Source organism: Gopherus flavomarginatus, chromosome 15 (genome assembly GCF_025201925.1).
Source record: "Gopherus flavomarginatus isolate rGopFla2 chromosome 15, rGopFla2.mat.asm, whole genome shotgun sequence".
Classification (NCBI taxonomy): Eukaryota; Metazoa; Chordata; order Testudines; family Testudinidae; genus Gopherus; species Gopherus flavomarginatus.
The window spans coordinates 28,605,660-28,626,964 of record NC_066631.1 but is presented as its reverse complement, the minus strand read 5'-3'; the positions used below and the strand labels follow the sequence as shown (position 1 = coordinate 28,626,964).

At 41.4% G+C, this 21,305-nt stretch overlaps 1 protein-coding gene across 2 annotated transcripts in view; it reads right to left on the bottom strand.

Annotated features, from left to right (window-relative positions):
- PTPN11 (protein tyrosine phosphatase non-receptor type 11) overlaps positions 1-21,305 on the bottom strand; it is a 43,253-nt gene extending 21,948 nt beyond the window's left edge. For both annotated transcript variants that reach the window (XM_050924417.1, XM_050924418.1), the window contains exons 1-6: positions 21,136-21,305; positions 14,509-14,631; positions 12,272-12,466; positions 10,852-11,044; positions 5,503-5,619; positions 4,781-4,894 (exon numbers count right to left, since the gene is read on the bottom strand). In XM_050924417.1, the coding sequence (XP_050780374.1) occupies positions 4,781-4,894; positions 5,503-5,619; positions 10,852-11,044; positions 12,272-12,466; positions 14,509-14,631; positions 21,136-21,149 (756 nt within the window). In that variant the 5' untranslated portion in view covers positions 21,150-21,305. The remainder of the gene's footprint in view (positions 1-4,780; positions 4,895-5,502; positions 5,620-10,851; positions 11,045-12,271; positions 12,467-14,508; positions 14,632-21,135) is intronic.

Sequence of the window (21,305 nt, the reverse complement as noted above, 5' to 3'; positions counted from 1 at the left end):
AAAAAGCCTTTTTTCAGAAGCAAAGGAGTAAGCAACCCTGCCAACATCTCTATCCAGTAGTTCACAGGAAAAGAGGGATTACATCCTTAAATATACTTAAAGAGAAAGTAATTTATAAGCACTATCTGGGTAGTAAGACCATAAATGGCACATGCAGAGTTTCATAGACATCCTGGAGTCTTGCACAGAGGTAGACAACCAATGGCTGTCAGAGCTGAATTAAACAGCAACATTAACATTTTATGAGATGATTTTATTTCAGAGACCACCATACGACATTGTAAAGAGATTTAGGACTAATACAGCAAATTTCCAAAAGGCGGTGAAGGTGAAAGGAAGCTCACAATAAAGATTTTCTGGTTTCTCCCCTTTCGTAAGTTTTTGGCTTCCCGGTGAATATATGTATTCAGGAAAGTCAGCGCATTTATTTGCCCCATTTGTCCAAGGGCCAGCCACAATGAATCAGCTACATTATGACTTTCCCTTCCAGTACTCCACCAGGCCACAAATCATCTCAGGCCAGGCCAGAAGGAGAAGGAAGAGGTACATTAACAGTGCTAGCTCTGTGGTTTCATAGATGAGTCTACAATATATTCAGAAGGACACTGTATGGGAATGCTTATCCTTCTGAATATATTACATTACATTCCTCCTGCACCAATACTGGCACACAGGGTGGAAACCAGTCTCTTCCATTCCTGGGCAGCTAGACATTAATCCACATCATACCACCACCAAAATCATCTCATCAGCCAACACCAACTAGAATGGGGGAGAAGCAGGGTGTGTGTGTCAAGAATAGCTTTGGGACCTTTGCTAGTGAAGTCTGAGTACCAGAAGGGTAAACTCAGAGTCCCCGGGAAAGGATGCTAACTGCAACACATGTTTTTGTTCTTCAGCCAATTTATTGTGGGTTCAAACCAAGTCATGTAGCTGTCACATGTAACACAGTTTAAATGCCACGATATGGCAGCTATTGCAGTATACAACTGACCACGGTTCTGCATACATGCTCTTGGTCACATCCACATGGAAAATTTAGCTAGAGCAGAATGTGACCATTTGCCTACTTTGTGCCATTAGCTACGTGGAGCATATCTGTCTGTTCTGTATGGAAGCCAATGAATGCTAGTTTGATACACAGATCCTTAATCCCCTGGACCCTAGTTATCCAAGGCTGCATCCTCGCTCTCCACCTTCCCTCATTACAGTGATCAGCTGAGATAATTCTATTGAGAGTCCCGTTTCTGACCGCAGAGGGGAGAGAGAATTTGTGCGAAGAGGAGACACTTAACTCTGACAGAATGGTGACCAGAAACTCTGTTTCTTCTTCCTCTTGTCTTTGTCTGAGCAAGACCAACAAACTGTTCGTTTCACTCTCATGTTGGTAGAGAGCAATTTCCTACCTCAGCTAATGACGCTCCTTTGTGCTTTTCATTTAATTCTCCCATTAAGCCCAGTTGGCTGAATAGTCATCCTGAGGATTTTATTCAGCTAGGCGAACGCATTTGCAAATATATCCTCAGGATCTGAGAACCAGCAGTTACTCTCCCTACCCACTCGCAAACCCCAACAGTGTTCAAGAACTTTCTCAAACAGTATTATGCAGCTGGAACCAGCCTCTTTATAAAAAGTTGATATCACAGGATTCCTTGATTTCCTGTCTCCATCTGCTGGTGGTACAATATATATTCCAGAATCAGTTAAGGAAGTTCATCAATATAAACCTGTTTTACAGGAATCATTTCACTACATTTACACCAGGGCCTTTAGAAGCGGCTACCATCTTCACTCTTTTCCTCTTTATTCCTGAATCACTCCAGTTGGTAGAGAAAGGTTTGGAGCCAGGAGTATCTCACTGTGGTTTGGGATACGGTATACAGTGGTTGTATTTTACATTTCTTCTGTCTGAGGGGGGAAATGTGGAATACTGTTGAAACTGGTAATTCACATACAGAGAATCACTCTCAAATCAATAGGTTGGTTTCTTTAAAGGAAGAAACCAGCACCAGATGCTATTAAAAATGTAGAAGGTACATACACTATTGCATGGAGGGGAAGAGATGTCCCCCTTACTCTCTTTCTGGTAAGATCGTGGTAATGTTAGCTCCAGATGGAGGGGTTGCATCCAAACAAAATAATAATAAAATCCTAAGCAAAGCATACAGATTATACAGCTGTCGTCCCAACACTAAACACTATTTAAAATTAACCTGGAAAATGGCTCAAAGGGTCCCTCTGCAGTAGTTTTATTTTAGCATTCCCAAAATGTGAGTGTCAAAGAAGCAATGAATTCAAGAACGAGAGAGTGTTTTATATAAATAGCTGGGGAGAAAGATTTGTATTGCAGTGAGTGTGTTTGACCAGTTATCCCTCACGATCCTGCCATGATCAGCACATTAACACTGGGGAGTTTTGTTTTCTAAATTGCTTATTTCTTTCCCCTCAGTTTAAAGGGGTATAATATAAAAAACTGAATGGGCCAGCTTTTAAATGGATTATTTTCCCCATTTGCAGCCATATCACTATTCACACATCCATTTCTTATCACCAAAAGGGACACTGAAAAAGCAATGTGCTATGTTGGAAATTTTTACTAGTATTTACTTGGCATAAATTCAGGTTGACATTTTGCTCTACTGCATATAACTGCTTAAGCAAAAACTTTACGGATTCTCCTGAAATTTCTAGCAAGCTCAGTTATGTGAAAGATTATTTCTATTCTATTTTTACAAGACCATTGTCGCTTAACACGCATAGTCGACTCCTTGTCTACACAAATATACCCAATTTATACTTGAAATCAATAGCGGAACAGTATAGAAAGAAAAAAAGTTAATACAATACCAATCTTCCTGGAAAGCAGTTTCTCACAGTGTTGTTCAGGTCACCTTACACAGTAAGTGTGGTTCGAAATACACCCCTAAACCCTCTTATATTTATAACACAATTGCTTACAAATTAGAAAGCACTTTATAGGTCACCTAAGATTCAACCAAGTTTGTACCAGTTCTTTAATTTGTTGTTCTAGATCTTTCCCTATCTCTGCTTTGGTTACGATACTTTAAAACCAGTTGCCTGTGAAGGTACCTGTATTAGGACATAGAACAAATATATCTTGCCTTTGACAGGCTTTATATTTGCTAATGCCAAAAGCTACATTTTGTTTTGCAGAGTGTTGTGGGATATACATCTCTTGACATAAGTGAGCAAAGTGGACAGGACTGCGGGAAGGACATAATACAATTCAGTTAACTGCCCACGTTGGATGTAATACAATATTAATATGATACGCCCTACGCCTAACATATATGTATTGGCTAAAACCATGTAGCTGTAAAAACAATGCAGTCTTCAATCTAAAGAAACTGGAAACTTTCTATTGTCATCAAGTATGGTTTTAAAAAAATCTTTTCAAATTAACTGGCAATTTAAGAAGAGAGTTTTCTTGGGGAACAACTGCATTCAATCTTCTCCATGCAAAGTGCAGTCATTACAGAAGAGAAAAGCAGAGATTTAAAAAAAAAAAAGAACCAAAAGGCTGTCCACATGAACACTTAGCTTACAGCAAGATGGGATGTGAATCTACCCTACGCTAGCCAGCTGCAGACTAGCTGTCCCTGATGACATACATCAACAATCTGATCTAGTCCTCTTCGAAATGGGAGTACATCAAAGTGCAACTATTAATACAGGCCAGCAGAGTCCAAACAGACAACTAGACCATGGTAAGCTAGTGCATGGTATTCACTTCCCAGCTTCTTGCAAATTAAATATTTGTGTAGAGTTAGAGCTTGTCTACAAAACGTTACAGTGGAGCAGTGTAGACACCACCTACTTCAATGGGAGGGGGTTCGCCTGTCGGCATATGTAATTCACCTCCCCGAGAGGCACTAGCTAAATCGATGGAAAAATTCTTCTGTCAGCCTAGCGCTATCTACATGGAATTTAGGTCGACTTAACTATGCTGCTCAGAGGGTGTGGATTTTTCACACCCCGACCAACATAGTTAAACTGACCTCCTTTTCTAGTATAGACCAGGCCTCAGATGCCCAAATCCTATCAAATTTCAATAAGAATTGGACACCTCTCTCTCATAGGCTCCTCTGAAGATCACAGTCAAATCCTATAAAAGCATAAACAAAAGTCACTATTTTGACTATTACATCCAGTGCAGTTGCTAACCAGCCATCTGATACCAAACTTGTTTGTACTTCACTTGTATGACATCTAGTGGTTAGAGTGGGGAATTGGTCATCAGGACTCCTGGGTTCTGACACTGACAAACTATTGTACTTCTGTCTCTCTCTACCCATCAGAAAAAATTACCTGCCACACTGGGATGTCACAAGGCTTAATTTTTTTGCAAAGTAATTTGAAATCCTCTCATAAGAAGAATTAGAGAAATGCAAAATTATTGTCTCTGAGACTTTCAAGAGAGCCTACAAGAATTCCCACTGAAAGACAACATGAGTTGGTGCCAAAATCCCAGCCATTCCGGTTAAGCAATGTCTTCCTTAGTCCAGCACAGTATCATCTCAACACGGCGTGGGGACCAATGCTCAGGGTTAAAAGAAAAGACACACCTTTCGAGCACTCATCTTTGGCTGATGCATGAGTGCAACTGGCAAACTGGAGAAGATGCAATATCTGGCACAGGAATAGGGAGCAAGAATAAAGATCTGAGGGGCAAAGGGCCCTATGCAGCTGGGAAACTGTGGTAAAATTATAGTTCTATCACTGAGACACACCTGCTTTACGTTTGAAACATATAAATTACCTCAAATTCTTCCCAGAAGCCTTGCTTGACTTTATCTGTGGTCTCTGCTAGCTTGCTTAGTTCTCGCACCCGGCTTTCAATCTCAGCAGCATTAATACGGGTTGTATTCAGGGGCTAATCAAGAAAGATATTTTATATTAAATCACAGCACAGCAATAAGAATAGGATAACGCTAGCTTACACAGATCTCCTGTATTAAACATATTGTTTGTAGGTACCACTCAGAGTTTTAGGACCCAGGCTTCACTCCAGATTTTGAAGCCCCATCTCTCCCCTCTCTTTTTTTTTTTTTTTGGTTTTTGTTTTAAAATCAGATTCATGTGGTGGCAGTCACGCTGTTTCATGGTTCCAGTTTCAGTGCATTAAGGTTCCTCTCCTCCTCTCTTTTTGACAGGATTTTAAAATCCCTGTAGACCCAGAACTCTCAATGAAGCCAAGGGGAGTTCTAGATGCATCAGAAATGGAGAATTAGGTCCTTTATAGATGGCTAAAAATAACTATAGCAGCTTAAATCCAACCATTGGACCACCCTGAAAGATTAAGATGTTGTTGTAAAAGAGGATGGTAAATTCACTTTTGGCTTTAATGCTGAATAAATGTCTTTCAACACTTTACAGAATATAAGAAAAAGGTTGAGATCCCCCCACCACCACCCTTCCCACCTCTATGTCCTGAAGTTAGTTAATGTTTATGATCAAAGTTCTAGCATTTACTAAGTTCACCTGTTTGAGCTGTAGCACTGTGCCCAAAGTTTCTACCATGGGGTTCTTCTTATAATGTTCCACTAGATCTGTTAGAGAGTCAAATTTCTCCCCTCCGCCAACATCGTATTTCAGCTCCTTCCAAGAAAGATATTCAAAATGTGCTCATTCATAGCAAGATACACAATCATCAAAATAAAGTCAGCATTAATTACCTCTTTAGAACGTGCAACCAATCACAAGATCCCTTAAATGAGTACTCAAAAACCTATTTAACTATCCCCTGCCATTCCATATTGAAATGATAAAAGATGATTTGCTACAGTCATATTCCACTGAAACGTTGTAATACATTTCTAATTAGAACATTTTAATGTTAACTGCCTCCCCTCTTTTTTTTTTTTTTTTTTTTAAAAGGATAACAGTGCCCCTATCTGATACTAACCCCAAGTAGAATACTTGAGGGATACAATCAGAGAATCAGACGTGAATTTGTGAATAAATCAAAACAAAAGCACAAATGAATCTAACATTGGTCCTGGAACACAGGTACTTGTACTGTAGTCCTTGTTTAAAAAGCAAATCAGCAATATAGTTACTATCTCATCTACCATTAGCATTTATGAAGTTAGCAACAGATCAACTGAGGGCATGGAGCACTCTAACAACTTTATTTCCCAAACTTTCATAAACTCAAATAATTAAACATGTTAAAATGGCTAATATACATAAAGATAAATGTACATAAAGATATGCAGACACTTACCACCTTATTACCTTCTAGGTAACAGTCAGCATGGATTTGTCAAGAAAAAAAATCAGGTCAAACCAACTTAAAAGATTTGTTTGGCAGGGTAATAAGCCTTGTGGATGCGAGGAAAATCAGTGGATGGGGTATATTTTGACTTCAGTAAGGCTTTTGATACTGTCTCGCATGATATTCTCATAAACAAACTAGGGAAATACAACCAAGACTAGGGGCTCTCAATCTTTTTCTTTCAGAGGCCATCTCCCCCTTGCTAAAAAAATTCTACAGCCACCTGTGCCACAACACCTGTTTTTCTGCATATCTAGTAGATTAAAAGCCAGGGTTGGCATTAGGGGGTAGCAAGCAAGGCAATTCCCCAGAGCCCCACACCACAGAGGAGGACCCCATGAAGCTAAGTTGCTCTGGTTTTGGCTTGCAGCCCTCAACAGGGCTTGGGCATCAGCTTTTTGCCCTGGGCCCCAGCAAGTCTAATGCTGTTCCTGCTCTCTGGTTTATTTTGGCAGACCCCCTGAAACCTGCTCGCGGCCACCAAGTGTGTCCCGGACCCCTGGTTGAGAACCACTGACCTAGGTGGAGCTACGGTAAGGGGGGAGGGGTGCCTAACCAGTTCGAAAATCATTCCCAGAAAGTAGTTATCAGTGGTTCACAGTCATGCTGAAAGGGCATAACAAGTGGGGTCCCACAGGGATCAGTTCTGGGGTTGATTCTATTCAATATCTTCCTCAATGATTTAGATAATTGCTTGGAGAACACACTTATAAGGTGTGCAAATGATACCGAGCTGGGAGGGGTTACAAGTGCTTTGGAGGAAAGGATTAAAATTCAAAATTATCTGGTTAAACTGGGGAAATGGTCTGAAGTAAATGGGATGAAATTCAATAAGGACAAATGCAAAGCACTCCTCTTGGGAAGGAACAGTCAGTTGCATACATACAAAATGGAAAATGACTGTCTAGGAAGGAGCACTGCAGAAAGGGATCTGGGGAGTCATAGTGGATCACAAGTTAAATATGAATCAACAATGTAACACTGTCACAAAAAAAGTAAACATCAATCTGGGATGTATTAGCAGAGGTGTTGTAAGCAAGACATGAGAAGTAGTTCTTCCGCTCTACTCCATGGTCATTAGCCTCAACTGGAAATACTGTGTCCAGTTCTGGGTACTACATTTCAGGAAGGATGTGGACAAATTGGAGAAAGTCCAGAAAAGAGCAACAAAAATGATTAAAGGTCTAGAAAACATGACATCTGAGGGAAGGCTGAAAAAATTGGGTTTGTTTTATCTGGAGAATAGAAGACTGAGGGTACGCCTATACTACAGGATTATTCCGATTTTACATAAACCGGTTCTGTAAAACAGATTGTATAAAGTCGAGTGCACACAGCCACACAAAGCACAATAATTCGGTGGTGTGTGTCCACGTACCAAGTCTAGCATCGATTTCTGGAGTGTTGCACTGTAGGTAGCTATCCCATAGTTCCCGCAGTCACCCCCACTCATAGGAATTCTGGGTTGAGATCCCAATGCATGATGGTGCAAAAACAGCGTCACGGGTGATTCTGGGTAAATGTCGTCACTCATTCCTTCCTCCGTGAAAGCAACGGCAGACAATCATTTCGCACCCTTTTTCCCTGGATTGCACTGGCAGACGCCATAGCATGGCAACCAGGGAGCCCGTTTTGCCTTTTGTCACTGTCACCATGTGTGTATTGGATACTGCTGACAGAGGCGGTACTGCAGCGCTACACAGCAGCATTCATTTGCCTTTGCAAGGTAGCAGAGACGGTTACCAGTTGTTCTGTACCATCTGCTGCTGTCATGGGTGCTCCTGGCTGATCTTCGCTGAGGTCGGCCAGGGGCGCAAAGACAAAAATGGGAATGACTCCCCAAGTCAATCCCTCCTTTATGCTGTATCTAAAAATAGAGTCAGTCCTGCCTAGAATATGGGGCAAGTATCCTAGAGAACCAGTGTATCAGAAAACCAGAGAGCACAACCGCTCCGTGTCAGATCCCACAGAAATGATGAGCTGCATGCCATTCACGGGGAGTGCCCCTGCAACAACCCCACCCACTGATTCCCTTCTCCCCCAACCTTTCTGGGCTACCGTGGCAGTGTTCCCCATTTGTGTGATGAAGTAATAAAGAATGCAGGAATAAGAAACACTGAGTTTTTAGTGAGATAAAATGAGGGGGAGGCAGCCTCCAGCTGCTATGATAGTCCAGGCAGGACATTAAAGGGTAGTGAGGGAGAGGAGCCCAGCATCCCGCTGCTATGATAGTCCAGGCAGTACATAATCTTTTCTTTAGACATGAAGGGCAGGGGCTGATGGAATTCAGCCCCCAGTTGCTATGATGAGGACGGTTACCAGCCGTTCTGTACCATCTACTGGGAATGACCAGGAGTCATTCCTATTTTTACCCAGGCGCCTCCGGCCGACCTCACCTGAGGCCAGCCAGGAGCACTCACGGGCTGATGATGACGATGGATAGCAGTCATATTGTACCGTCTGCCATTGGGGAGGGGAGAGGATGCTGCTATTCATTGTCGCAGCACTGTGTCTACCAGCAGCATGCAGTAGACATAGGGTGACATATAAAAAAGTCAAGAAACGATTTTTTTCCCTTTTCTTTCACGGAGGGGGAGGGAGGTAAATTGACGACATATACCCTGAAACACCCCGGACAATGTGTTTAACCCTACAGGCATTGGGAGCTCAGCCAAGAATGCAAATGCTTTTCAGAGACTGCGGGGACTGTGGGATAGCTGGAGTCCTCAGTACCCCCTCCCTCCCTCCATGAGCGTCCATTTGATTCTTTGGCTTTCCGTTACGCTTGTCACACAGCACTGTGCTGTGGCCTCTGTCTATCATAGCCTGGAGATTTTTTCAAATGCTTTCTCATTTCATCTTCCGTAATGGAGTTGTGATAGAACAGATTTGTCTCCCCACACAGCGATCAGATCCAGTATCGCCCATGCTGGAGCTCTTTTTGGATTTGGGACTACATCGCCACCCGTGCTGATCAAAGCTCCACGCTGGGCAAACAGGAAATGAAATTCAAAAGTTCGCGGAGCTTTTCCTATTTACCTGGCCAGTGCATCCGAATTCGGATTGCTGTGCAGAGCAGTCACAATGGTGCACTGTGGGATACCGCCTGGAGGCCAATACCGTCGATTTGCGGCCATACTAACCCTAATCCGATATGGTAATACCAATTTCAGCGCTACTCCTCTTGTTGGGGAGGAGTACAGAAACCAGTTTAAAGAGCCCTTTATATCGATATAAAGGGCCTCGTTGGATGGACAGGTGCAGCGTTAAATTGGTTTAACCCAGCTAAAATCGGTTTAAACGCGTAGTGTAGACCAGGCCTGAGAGGGAACATGAGAACAGTTTTCAAGGACATAAAAGGTTGTTTCAAGAAGGAGGAACAAAAATTGTTCTCCTTAAACTCTGAGGATCGTACAAGAAGCAATGGACTTAAACTGCAGCAAGAGCGGTTTAGGTGGGACATTAGGAAAAGCTTCCTAACTGTCAGGGTGGTTAACCACTGGAATAAATTGCCTAGGAAGGTGTGGAATCTCAGTCGTCAGAGATTTTCAAGAGCAGGTTTGACAAACCCCTGCAGGAATGGTTCAGATAATACTTAGTTCTACCCTGAGTGCAGGGGACTGGACTAGAAGACCTCTCGAGGTCCCTTCCAGTCCTACGATTCTATAAATAAAGGCAGGAAATTACCTTGAAATTTTGACGGCATTTACTGAATGCACAGCCAAAACCACAAAAACCTCTAGCAGGCACTCTCACTCAGTTGCACCATTTCCACCCCAAATTCCTGATTTCTCTATACTAGGCACGTGGGGAGGGTTGTTTTTGCCTTTTTTTTTTTTTTTTTTTTAAAGACAACTAAAGGTATTACAAGAACTGTACTTTCTAAAAAGGATTAAAGTACTTTCAGCAGATTTGACCCTTTAACACCAATACTTGGGCACACATTAAAATGTTTTGAGACTAAAAATAGCCATCAAGAATTAATCCTGGCATCAGATAGTTTAAACACATTCGTTAGTAAAGGCAAACTACCCTATCTGAAGTTTAAACTGTAGAACAAAGTTTCCCTGACAAATATTTACTGTATTTTGTTTGTTATTATGGAAAGACATTATGAATAAGGCAAAATAACCAGCCTCCATAGTACAGCTACAACCCCACACACACCTGGATTCTCAGATCTATTATATAAAAAGAGAAGTAGTAAGACAAAAACGCAACAATCTTAAGAGATTCATGAATGTGAAAGGCTACATCAGCAGAGGTTTTGAGACAGACTCTTGACGCAGTCAAAGGGAAACCTCCTAGAAGCTCCTCAGCAATATAGATATACAATGGCACGATTCAGTGAAAAAAATAAAATGCTAATAGAATTCTTGAAATTAGCAAAGAAGTCAGTTTGAGCAAACAAACAATATGCTGTACATACAGCTTCATCTGACCAAAATCAGTGGACGGAATAGTACTGAAGTCTGTAATGCCTCTCCTGACAGAATAAGCATGCAAACCAGGAAAGAAGCCTTTACAGTTAAGAAGTTCTGGCATTGTTGTACCTGGCACCGAATCATGACATGGGTCACTTTCGATTTCCCATCATTACTCTCGCCTTTATCATCTCCTGTCCGGACTGAAAGAACAAAGTCTCCTGGGTGGCTCTGACTCTCGCGCACAAGGAAGCTTCCATGTTTTCCTTTTTCTGTTAATAACTTTTCCGCTTCTTTTCCAGAAAGGTGCCCGTGAAACCACCTTAAATTTACAATAAAAAAAATGAGAATAAATCTAGTTGCCCTTCTCCTCACTGTACCCATGACTGGGCCCACCTGGCTTAAACAGCTATAATGTTCATACTAAACTGAGGTCTCAAGGGCCACAAGTGTTGCTAAAAGTACCCAAAAACCTAGCAAAGTACAAACTTAGAAAAAATATGAATTGAGAGGGTGTGTGTTCGCACATACAGAAATACTTCAGAAGTAATAAAACATTATGCACAAAATAACTCTCAAAAACAGAACTTGCATACACAGAAAACTGATTAAGATACTTCAATTCTTATGCATTTAAACCTTGGAAGAAGGCCACCATTGCTTAATAAAAATCTATACAGATCACAAGAAAGAAATCCTAAGAGAAAAGTCAGCAAGAACTGAAGTGGGTTCTAATAAAATTTCAATTACTGCAATTAGATACCTCAAAATTCTCTCATGTATTTTTTGCCATTGCTTATTTTCTGCATTTGCATGGATTCAGTGCTCTTATGTTAACAGAAAGTTTTCTTAGACACTATGGATACAATTTCATCAGACCTTATGATGGCATGGTTCTAGTATTTTTCCCTGATTTTCACTTCTGAGAATAAGCTGACATCTACTGGCCGTAATGTTGAATAATGGGTCAAGACTAATTAATTCCAGTTTCCAAAGACAACTCACTACATTCATTTCTGAAGAGTTCCTTCGCTATACTTCCTTAGTAAGTATTCAAAGTCTAAGATCCTACTGATCAGTGCTGTCTTGTTAAAAATGTCAGTTTCAGCAATCTGTGTATTTGCATTTGACTTCTGTTTTCTTAAACCAACATACAATACAGCGTTACCAGGATAAAAATATGCTCTGAAATATATATTGAAGTCACTGCAGTAACACAAATAATTCTCTGAAGCTTTTGCAACCAATTAAATCTTCCAAGAAGGATCGGAAAGCGGGTTGCGTATTTTACTTTGTTTATGTTTTAGTTACTGCAATGTATAGGGTCTATCCTCTTCAGTCCGGATTCTCCCATCCTTACTCAAGTTGAGTAATAGCTTATTTTGCAGGTAGTGCCACAGAACACAGTTGGACTACTTGCAAGGTAAGGTACTGTCACCCTTACTTACACTGAGTAAAAGCAAATCCTTAAGGTTAATAGGAATTACATGCATACGTGGAAAGGAGAATGGACTCCTTCATATTTTTCACCACTATTTCTCTCTCTCACCTTTCAGATGTAGGATCAGCACAATTCAGTGGATATTTTAACTCTATTACATCTCCATTCTTTTCTTTGAGCTGCCCGTGGTGTTCCATGTAATACTGGACTAACTCAGCCAAGGTGGCAAATTTTTCTCCTCCATACAGGTCGTAGTAGTCTCCTGTGTTCTGGATCTTGATGTGTGTGACAGCTCCATTTCGCCTAAATGTTTATTACACATAAAAAAAGGGGCAACTTACACAAGTTTGCCAATTTCAAACCAATCACTTTAAAATATTCCACTCTACTAGCTTGGAAATTTTAATAGTTCAGCTTTATATGTCAGTCACCTTCCAGCAGAAGAATTGCAGCACACTATGAGTGAAACAACTATACATCTAATAGCAGGGCAATGAAACAGCATCAAGGATTACAGGAAAAGGAAGTGGTTGTTTAACAGTCAGTACAGAAATAAGAATTTTTTCATTCCATAATTACTTAATGTCTCCACTGAATCATAACAGTTTTCATGAGCCCACAGGGTAAATCTACACTGCAAAAGACGACCCATGGCAGCAAGTCTCAGAGCCCAGGTCAACTGACTCAGGTTTGCGGGGCTCACGCTAGAGGGCTAAAAACAGTGTCGACATTCGGGCTTGGGCTGGAGCCCAGGCTCAGAGACCTTCTCCCTCCCCGAGTCTCAGAGTCCAAATGTCTAGACTGTTGTTTTTAACCCTGTAGTGTGAGTCCTGCAAGCCTGGGTCAGTTGACCTGGGCTCTGAGACTCACTTCCATAGGTTTTTTTTGTTTTTCCAGTGCAGATATATCCACATTGTCCAACAGAAGCTGCACAGACCTCCTGTCCTCTATATGCAATTCTCATGATGGAGCGAAGTCTTCATAATTCACAAGATGCCTCATTAGGGGTTCTGCGCTACCACTTTCTTCAGAGTGGAGTCCAGCTCTGCCCGGTATAGCAGTTAGGCTCTAGGAAAGGGCTGGACAGACTCCAACTGTCACGTTCAAGGAGCAACCCAGACATCCTAACATGGTTCCCCAGCATGGGGATTTCCCTTAAAGACAGGTCTACTCCCTACAGTCAAGGATAGCCATTTATGTAAGCAATTTGCCTCTACCGCCACTAATATCAATGATGAGCAGAGATCGACGGCCATCCTAAGGCCACCCTAGGCAGGACTTGAATGGAATTCTCAGTCAGGAAACTTCAGCCACCCCTCCCCCTCTCCAATGCATAGATCTTTGATGAGGTCTCCTTCCCTTGTCTCAGCTCCACTAAGACTACCTTAAAATCTAAGGCAACAATGAAGTGTCAGACATGCCCTTTTCCCCTTCCCCATCCCTACATTGTCTCAGAGGACATGTACTCCAGGAGGTGCATTTTAGAAGCTGGAATACATGAGTTGCCTTTAACAACTTGTTCATTTCTCCTAACAAACAAGATTACCTCAATATTTCCTTATTCATGTTATAGGAAAGTACCTTGAGTGTGTGTGGAATGGTCTCTTTCTATTTGACAAGCCACCATCCTATTCTCATTCAAATCCCCCTCACCACTTCTGCAATCCCTACGAAGTGAGACATTACAGAGGGAAGAAAAATTATGTTATTCCCTCCTTTGGATTTTCTCCATGAGCCCTTTCACGTATGGGTTTTTAGGAGGTGGGCTCCTTGGGGCAAAGACTATATTTGCATGCTGTGCTGAACAGTGCCAAGCACATTTTTGGCATTAAGTTATATTGCAAACATCTATCTAAGGTAATTGGCAAGTTTTTAAGTACTATCAGTGTAGCTAACGGGGTGATGAGGGGGAGAAGAGAAGACAGAATGCAGCATAAAGGAGCACAGAACTTACCTGCATGATCTTGCTAATGCTGTCAGCTCTGCTACTTTTTGGACAGGAACCCTAATGGATTTCTTTAAAAGGGTAGGGAATGGAGAAATTATGAACGGGCTGCCACTTCACCTCTACCTTTCTGGCTCACTACAGAGCCAGGATCCACAGCCTTCCAAGCTCTGCACAGCTTGGAAAACCAAAGATATTTGGGTTCCTATACAGAAGAAAATGTAAAACTATCAACATAACAGACCCAGAAGTCAGAAATAGAGAAGAACATGTAGATCACAAAAGTCTCATCTCTCTACCCAAACAGGATTGCTCTCCACAGAACAACGGCAATTGGAGACTTCTGTATGTTTGGGCCAAGTGGGTATTAAGGACAGAGCCTCTCAAACATTTCACCTACCGAACAGAAAGTGTAAAATCTCCTGGGTTACTTTTACTGGGCCGGGCCAGAAAGCTGCCATCAACACCTCTTGTCAGCAGTAAATTTTCTGCCTCCACTCCACTAATATTCGGGTGAAACCATCTACACAAGATAGAGAAGAAAAATAATTTAAAACCAGACTCTCTCTTTAGCTGATGCCACATTGCCACACAAATATCAGATAACATTAAAAATCACTGGATGCAATATTGGATTTTAAAGAATTTTGTTATGCTTTGAAAAAAATCATCTCAAAAAATTTCAATATAATTCTAACTTGTACTTTTCATGTCACCAGTTAAAAGTAGGTTTTCTTCTACATAGCATGAAGATCCTCTGATAAGAGATGTCATATAAGTGAAAGTACTCCAGCCACACCATTGGAAACTGTTTATTTCAGAGGAGACATGATAAAAAGTATATAAAACAAATGGTATAGAGCAGGGACGTCAGGCGCTCATATTTATCCTCTCATAACACAACAGCAAAGTCAAATTCAATGAAACTGAAAGACAACTAATAAGAACAAAAACACGCACTCTTCACCACCAGCATACACACAACTTGTGGAACTCGATGCCACTATATTCCATGGAGGTCTACAGCTTATTAGAACTGAAGAAAAAATTAGACACATAAGAATACTGAAAACATCCAAAGTAACATTAAGACAGTTTTATTTAAAAAGTAAAAATAAAATAAAACAAAACCTCATGCTTCAGGGCAAAATCGATCACCGACTGATGACGGGAAGTTTCTTCCTGACTCCCCTTGTGGACAAGTTATTCCACAATTGTCCAAAATATAGCTTTCTTACACCTTCCGCTGAAGCATCTGGTAGTGGCCACTGCCAGCGACTGGCTACCTGACTAGATGGAGCAATGCTCTGATCTGGTCTGTCAGTTCCTATGGTCCTAAAATATCACACTCTTAAAATACAAAACACAGAGGAACATCATATTGGTTTTCACCACCCACAAGCAGCCTCCTGAATGACTAAAACAGTGGACCTCGCCAGAGGAGAACCATATATGGCCTATATCTATAACTAAAGAGTTCAGCATCACCACCTATGGCATTACATTTCAGCAGACTTATTCGTAGTGATTTAGTTAACAAGTCCATGTTTTCCATATCGTCATACAGAGAGTTTTATTCCTCTGCTGCAATACAGAAGTAATGCAACATTAAGATGACCATCAACTCTGCTGCCCACAAACACCTGTCAGGGATGGTCTAGATAATATTTAGCCTCCCATGAGTGCAGAGGACTAGACTAGATGGACTATCGAGGTTCCTTCCAGTCCTATGAGTCTATGATTTAGGTAACTGGAAATGATATCCAGGTACATGCTTTGTGAACTAAGGAGAGACTAGGATTATTATACTATCAATGCAATCAACTGAAGAGAAAATCTGAGGTTTGCATCAGCCCTCACTATCCATTATCTCCCTCTCCACCATGGCTCCCCTGTACAGGCCAAAGGATGTTCTTTCACAAGGAAGTGACTTAGGGAAATATAGGTTGGAAGCTGAATCAATACAGACTTGTATATTAAAGACACATGAAAATTGCACACATACTAATAAGATAAGATCCTTTCCCAAAAATTCAGAAACAAAGACAATACTAAAAAAAAAAACCTCACTTTTTAAATGAGTTCACCTTCATGCAGAGACTGAGAATGGAAAATTTCTACCAAAAAGTGTTCCAGAAAGTTACAACAGAAACTTAATTACAGCTGTAAATATCTACTATTTCAATTACCTTTTGGTTCAAAACATAAGTCTGATTCCCCTGGTACAGGGGTCTCCACCATGGCGCCCGCCGGGGCGTCTAAGTGTGCCCATATACTGGCCGGCAGATAAGCATCTGCCGAAATGCTGTCGACAAGCAGTGTCATCCAGAGGCGTTGCCGCCGAAATGCCTCTGGATGACACTGCTTGTTGGCGGTATTTCGATGGCGACACCTATTGACGTTACTGCTTGTCGGTGGCATTTCAGCGGATGCTAATCCGCCGCCAGAGTCTTCCGTGGCTCGTCGTCTGGCACCTGCCAGACAAAAAAGGTTGGGGGCCGCTACTCTAGTAGAACTGGGGCAATGGAGAAACAATACACAATCAGATGTCAGAGGAGAGCTCCCAATTTAACCAGACAGGTTTTAAAAGCTGAGAAACTAAAAGTGCCTTCACTGCCACCCAGATGGCCAAGACAGAACACAGAACAAAATACAGTACTGTCACAGAAATGCAAAATGCTGGGCAAACAGCATGCAACCATTTGACTCCAGTGGCTTTGCCAGACTACTTGTTGGGTTTTTATCTTCACCTCAACTCTTGAAATTAAAGTCTTCCTAGACATTTGAAAGGCTTCATTATTTTTGTAACCGCTATAAATCATGCACCTCTGGACATATGCACTTTGATTACAGACTTACACAGCATATCTGAGAGAAAGCAGCAGAATCCACTGCTCTTGAAAAACCCAGTGAGTTTTTCCCTGAGTAAAGCAAAACATCACAGCAATAAAGACACTTGGCTGCATGGCAGAAATCTGCTCAGTTACACTTATAAAAATACTATAACTAACAATGTACATAGCATTCCTGATTATTCCCAACATAAATCCACATTTCACAGTAAGCTGCCATAACAGAAAGCTGCACAAGTGCATGTTCAAACAGGGCAGCTCTTTTGATTGGTTCAGCAATTCTTGAAAGGCAGCTTAAATTGAGAAAGACTTGTTAATCGTTATTCCAATAACGTAATATTCCATACTCCCTACTCTGGCAAATTTTTCCCAAAGCATACTCACCAACAAAATAAACTACTCTGGGTATAGCTCAAACCAGAAACATATAAGTAAAAATCCAACTACAGTACTTTGAGTTATCACAACAGACAAGAGTTAATCAATTGACAGATAATCTTATATTTATCCCATGCTCATGATCCTGAAAGACCTCAAAGTTCTTCAAACTATAAATATGCAATACCATTGAAATGCAGCTGCTTCTGGGCAGTAATCAATCAGCACAACAGCGAGACATGCATTTTGGCTAAGAAAACTGGGGAAAACCCCTACTCTTCCCTAAGAGATTCATGGGATCTTCAATACCCACTCAGGACCTCATCTTTCCTCATCTCCTTTGAAAAATACACATGGTACGTGCATGATATTCAACCTAGTTACCTTGAAAGAATGAAGAGAATAAAGCCTGTTTGCTGGATTGGCAAGTTTCTACCATCACCAACTAAACCCAGCAACAGAACCTGACTGTCTGCTACTCACTTTCACCCAATTAAGTAACCGATAACTTTAACCTCTTCTGGACTCCAGATGATCACCACACTTGCTTAGAAAAGAGGAATGTATGGCTAACACATAGTATGTATTATGCGGACTGTGCATTATGAAAGACAGACTTAACCCACACTGGTGACCAGCCATTAAGTGGCAACAAGATGACCCTGTCAAAAATAAAAAATCAAAAAAATCTTAGGGTCAGAGGGACTGAATTATGAAGAAAGATTATACGGACCAAGAGCTAGACTTTTAAAAGTATTTAGATGCCAAAAGATGCAGGCAGGCGTCTAGTATAATTTTCAAAAGCAGCTATCTTTAGACATCTTTTAACATCTGGTCCTAAATGTGTACAACTAGACTAAGCAGTTAGGTGGAGAACACACAAACACTCTACAAGTACCTGGAAGGTGTAAACTGCAAGAAGAATTGTATGTGGTATACAGGGAGACACGGGGATAGAACTAGGATGAAATTAATAATGGGAAAATTTTGCCTGAATGTCAAGAAAAGTTTCCTGATGGGGAAATGTATTAATCTTTGGAATAGTCTGCCAAGAAAAGCAGTGCAAGCCGCACTACCTGGGATTTTAATAACCAGACTGGACTGGATGCTAGAAAATGTACTCCAAGAAACAATCTGGATATGTAAGTTTCCCACAATCACACCCCACCATGTAACTTCTATGAGAAGCAATACTTTCAAAAACCATTGCCATGCAGGAATTTTTAATGTATGTGGGATCTAAGTGAAGATTTTATTGAATTTTAGTTATAATTACATGAAAAAGTGAAGCATAGATACAAGAATGTGAACATACTGGAATCAATCCTACAAGCATGCCACATGCAGAATTTCCACTAACTTCACTGCGAATTTCCACACATACTACTTGCAACGCCAGGTCCTCCAAGTACACAAATATACATACCACCACATTACTAGTTAGACACATCATGTAAAGTTACACCAAAAGACAATACAGCTCAGTGAACAGAAGGGACCCTAATATAACATATTTGAAAATTGGTTATGGAATCATGTAAGAGATTGTGAAAGGAGGATCTCTCTTCCTGTAGCCCACCAAAGCTGGGGTTTGGGACCAAAAAAGGTACATCCAGGAAAGCGACCAAGTTTTTGCACATGTTGTAACTTCTGTACTGTACAGGTTCTCCTGCTCTCTCACCCTTGTATTTTTGGCTTTGAGTAGGAAGACGCATTTGTCAACCACCCCAAATAGAAAAAAATGGGGGTGTTAGTGATCTATGTTAAACGGTTCCGGACCGGTGATCAGGGTAACCTCGTTTGGCATATTGCCACCACATTTGCGCTTTTGAACTATGCTGTCCACATCCTTTCCAACACTGGTGGGAGAGCACAGAGTAATATAAATCCTATAGAGGATTTTCACTTACATTTCCTTTCATAGGAATGGAATGCATTTTAGATTTTTTTCTGCTTTCCTTTTCTAGCTCTGTTCTAAGCAGACACAGGAGTTACTCCTAGTGTAAAATTGACCAAGAGCCTATACTACAATCAAAAACCCATTACATAGCAACATATTCTATTTATGCCCACAATGAGAACTGAGGGTTTAATGTTCCCCAAAGCATGATTTAATGGTTTCAGCCACATAGCATTCTACTTGGTATTTTACAATAAGGCAAAAATGCTTGTGGAAAGATAACCAATGAGACAGTCAAACATCATTTACAACAAGGACAATGGGGATAAGTAGAAGGCCTTTTCCAAGAGTATTTTTTTTAATATATATATATAGAGAGAGAAAGAGTGTGCGCAGGGAACATGCCTTTGTTTCAGATAAAGAAATATTCTGGAGAATCAGGATATGACTGTACAAAAGCCCGCTTTGCAGAACTCAGAAGCTTTAGGACATTCTTGAATCACACACTACATTAACAGTGTATTTCTCTTTTCTGATTAGAGTTTGAATAGTCGGCAAAATTTTGGAGGGAGAGAGGGAAGAGGAGCACAGTATCGATTTACCACCTTGAAGAGAGAAACAAAATCAATATGATTCTCCATTTCATGATTGGGCTACTCAGACCTCTGTTTAGACTGCAGAACAGATTAGAGTGCTTCGGGGTTTTGGCTGACACAGACAGATCGGGAAAGCTGTGAGTTTTAGTTTAATTATTCCTACTTACAGGCTCACTAGTTTGTCTGTATTTCTAATCTTTATTCACTCTCTCTCATGAACCCCTTTTAATTTTAACTTTCGTATGGGCTAACAGGGCTAATTCTCAAGAGTCAGACAGCAAGCAAAGACTGTAAAATGGGCACTTAACTAATGCAAGCACATGTATTTTAGGCTTTATTTTAAAAGGGGGGTGTGAAAGCATCACTGAAACTGATATGAAAAGAAATACTTAAGATTCCACCATCTCATTTCAATTTTAAAATTTCCCTCCCACTTTAAATATCTACCCAAGCTGCTGGAGATCCAAACACAATAATATGGTGCTAGGAGGGAAGAGAACCCTGAAATGAAATTGATAATCTAGCTTCATCATTCTAAACTGAAAAAGAAAAAGTAAACAGACAGTGTAAAGCAAATCAGATTTTTAAAAATACTGTCAGCTTTCATAATAAAAGGAATTAAATATACATAAAATTTAAATATGATATTTTTATCTTGATAGTGCTCCTTTAATTCAATTATTGTGATAGACTGCCAGTCCAAAAAGAGTGAATAAAAGAAAACAAACAGAAAATGTACTGACAAAGTATAAACAAGAACCTTCTACAAAATAAGATGTGGAAAGACATACACATCTACAATAAACATAAACTGAACTGAGTTTTTCAAACTCTAAATCCAGCAATATTACAGGTATTTGGAAGTAGATTGTACACTGCTAAACTACAGGTATAGGTCACCTAAAACATTAGCCTGCACTTAATAACTGTAGAAGCTGTTTCACGTTTCAGTTCCCACATCCGCACACTCAGTAATGCATCGGCTGCTAATGCCACTGCCAGACGGGGTGAATTCCCCCCATCCTGGAACGCCAGACGGACAGTTGACTGGGTCACTGAGTACATTAAACTGTGATCTGCCGGGGGAGGGCCCCTGCCTACCCCAAAGAACACCGGGGGGGGGGGGGCTGCTGCCCTTTAATTAACCGCAGCAGAGATCGGCCCCGCACCAAGGGGGGAGCGGCTCGCCCTGCCCCAGGGGAGCCTCCGCCGCCCACCGCCGGGCCCTTTGCTCCGGGGGAAGATGGGGCCCCGCCCCCCACAGTGAAAGGGGCAGGTGGCCCCGGCCCCCCCCGCCTCACCTCCGCGATGTCATTTTCCCCCGCGGCGCCTGCAGCTGCCCGTCCCCCCGAGTCTCGGCCTCTCACGGGGAGGGCCCTCCCCCGGCGGGACGCGGCCTGGGGGACCCGGAGGGGAGCGTGAAAAGCAGCCGCAGCCAGGCCGCGGAGACACAGAACCCCGGCGCAGCCTG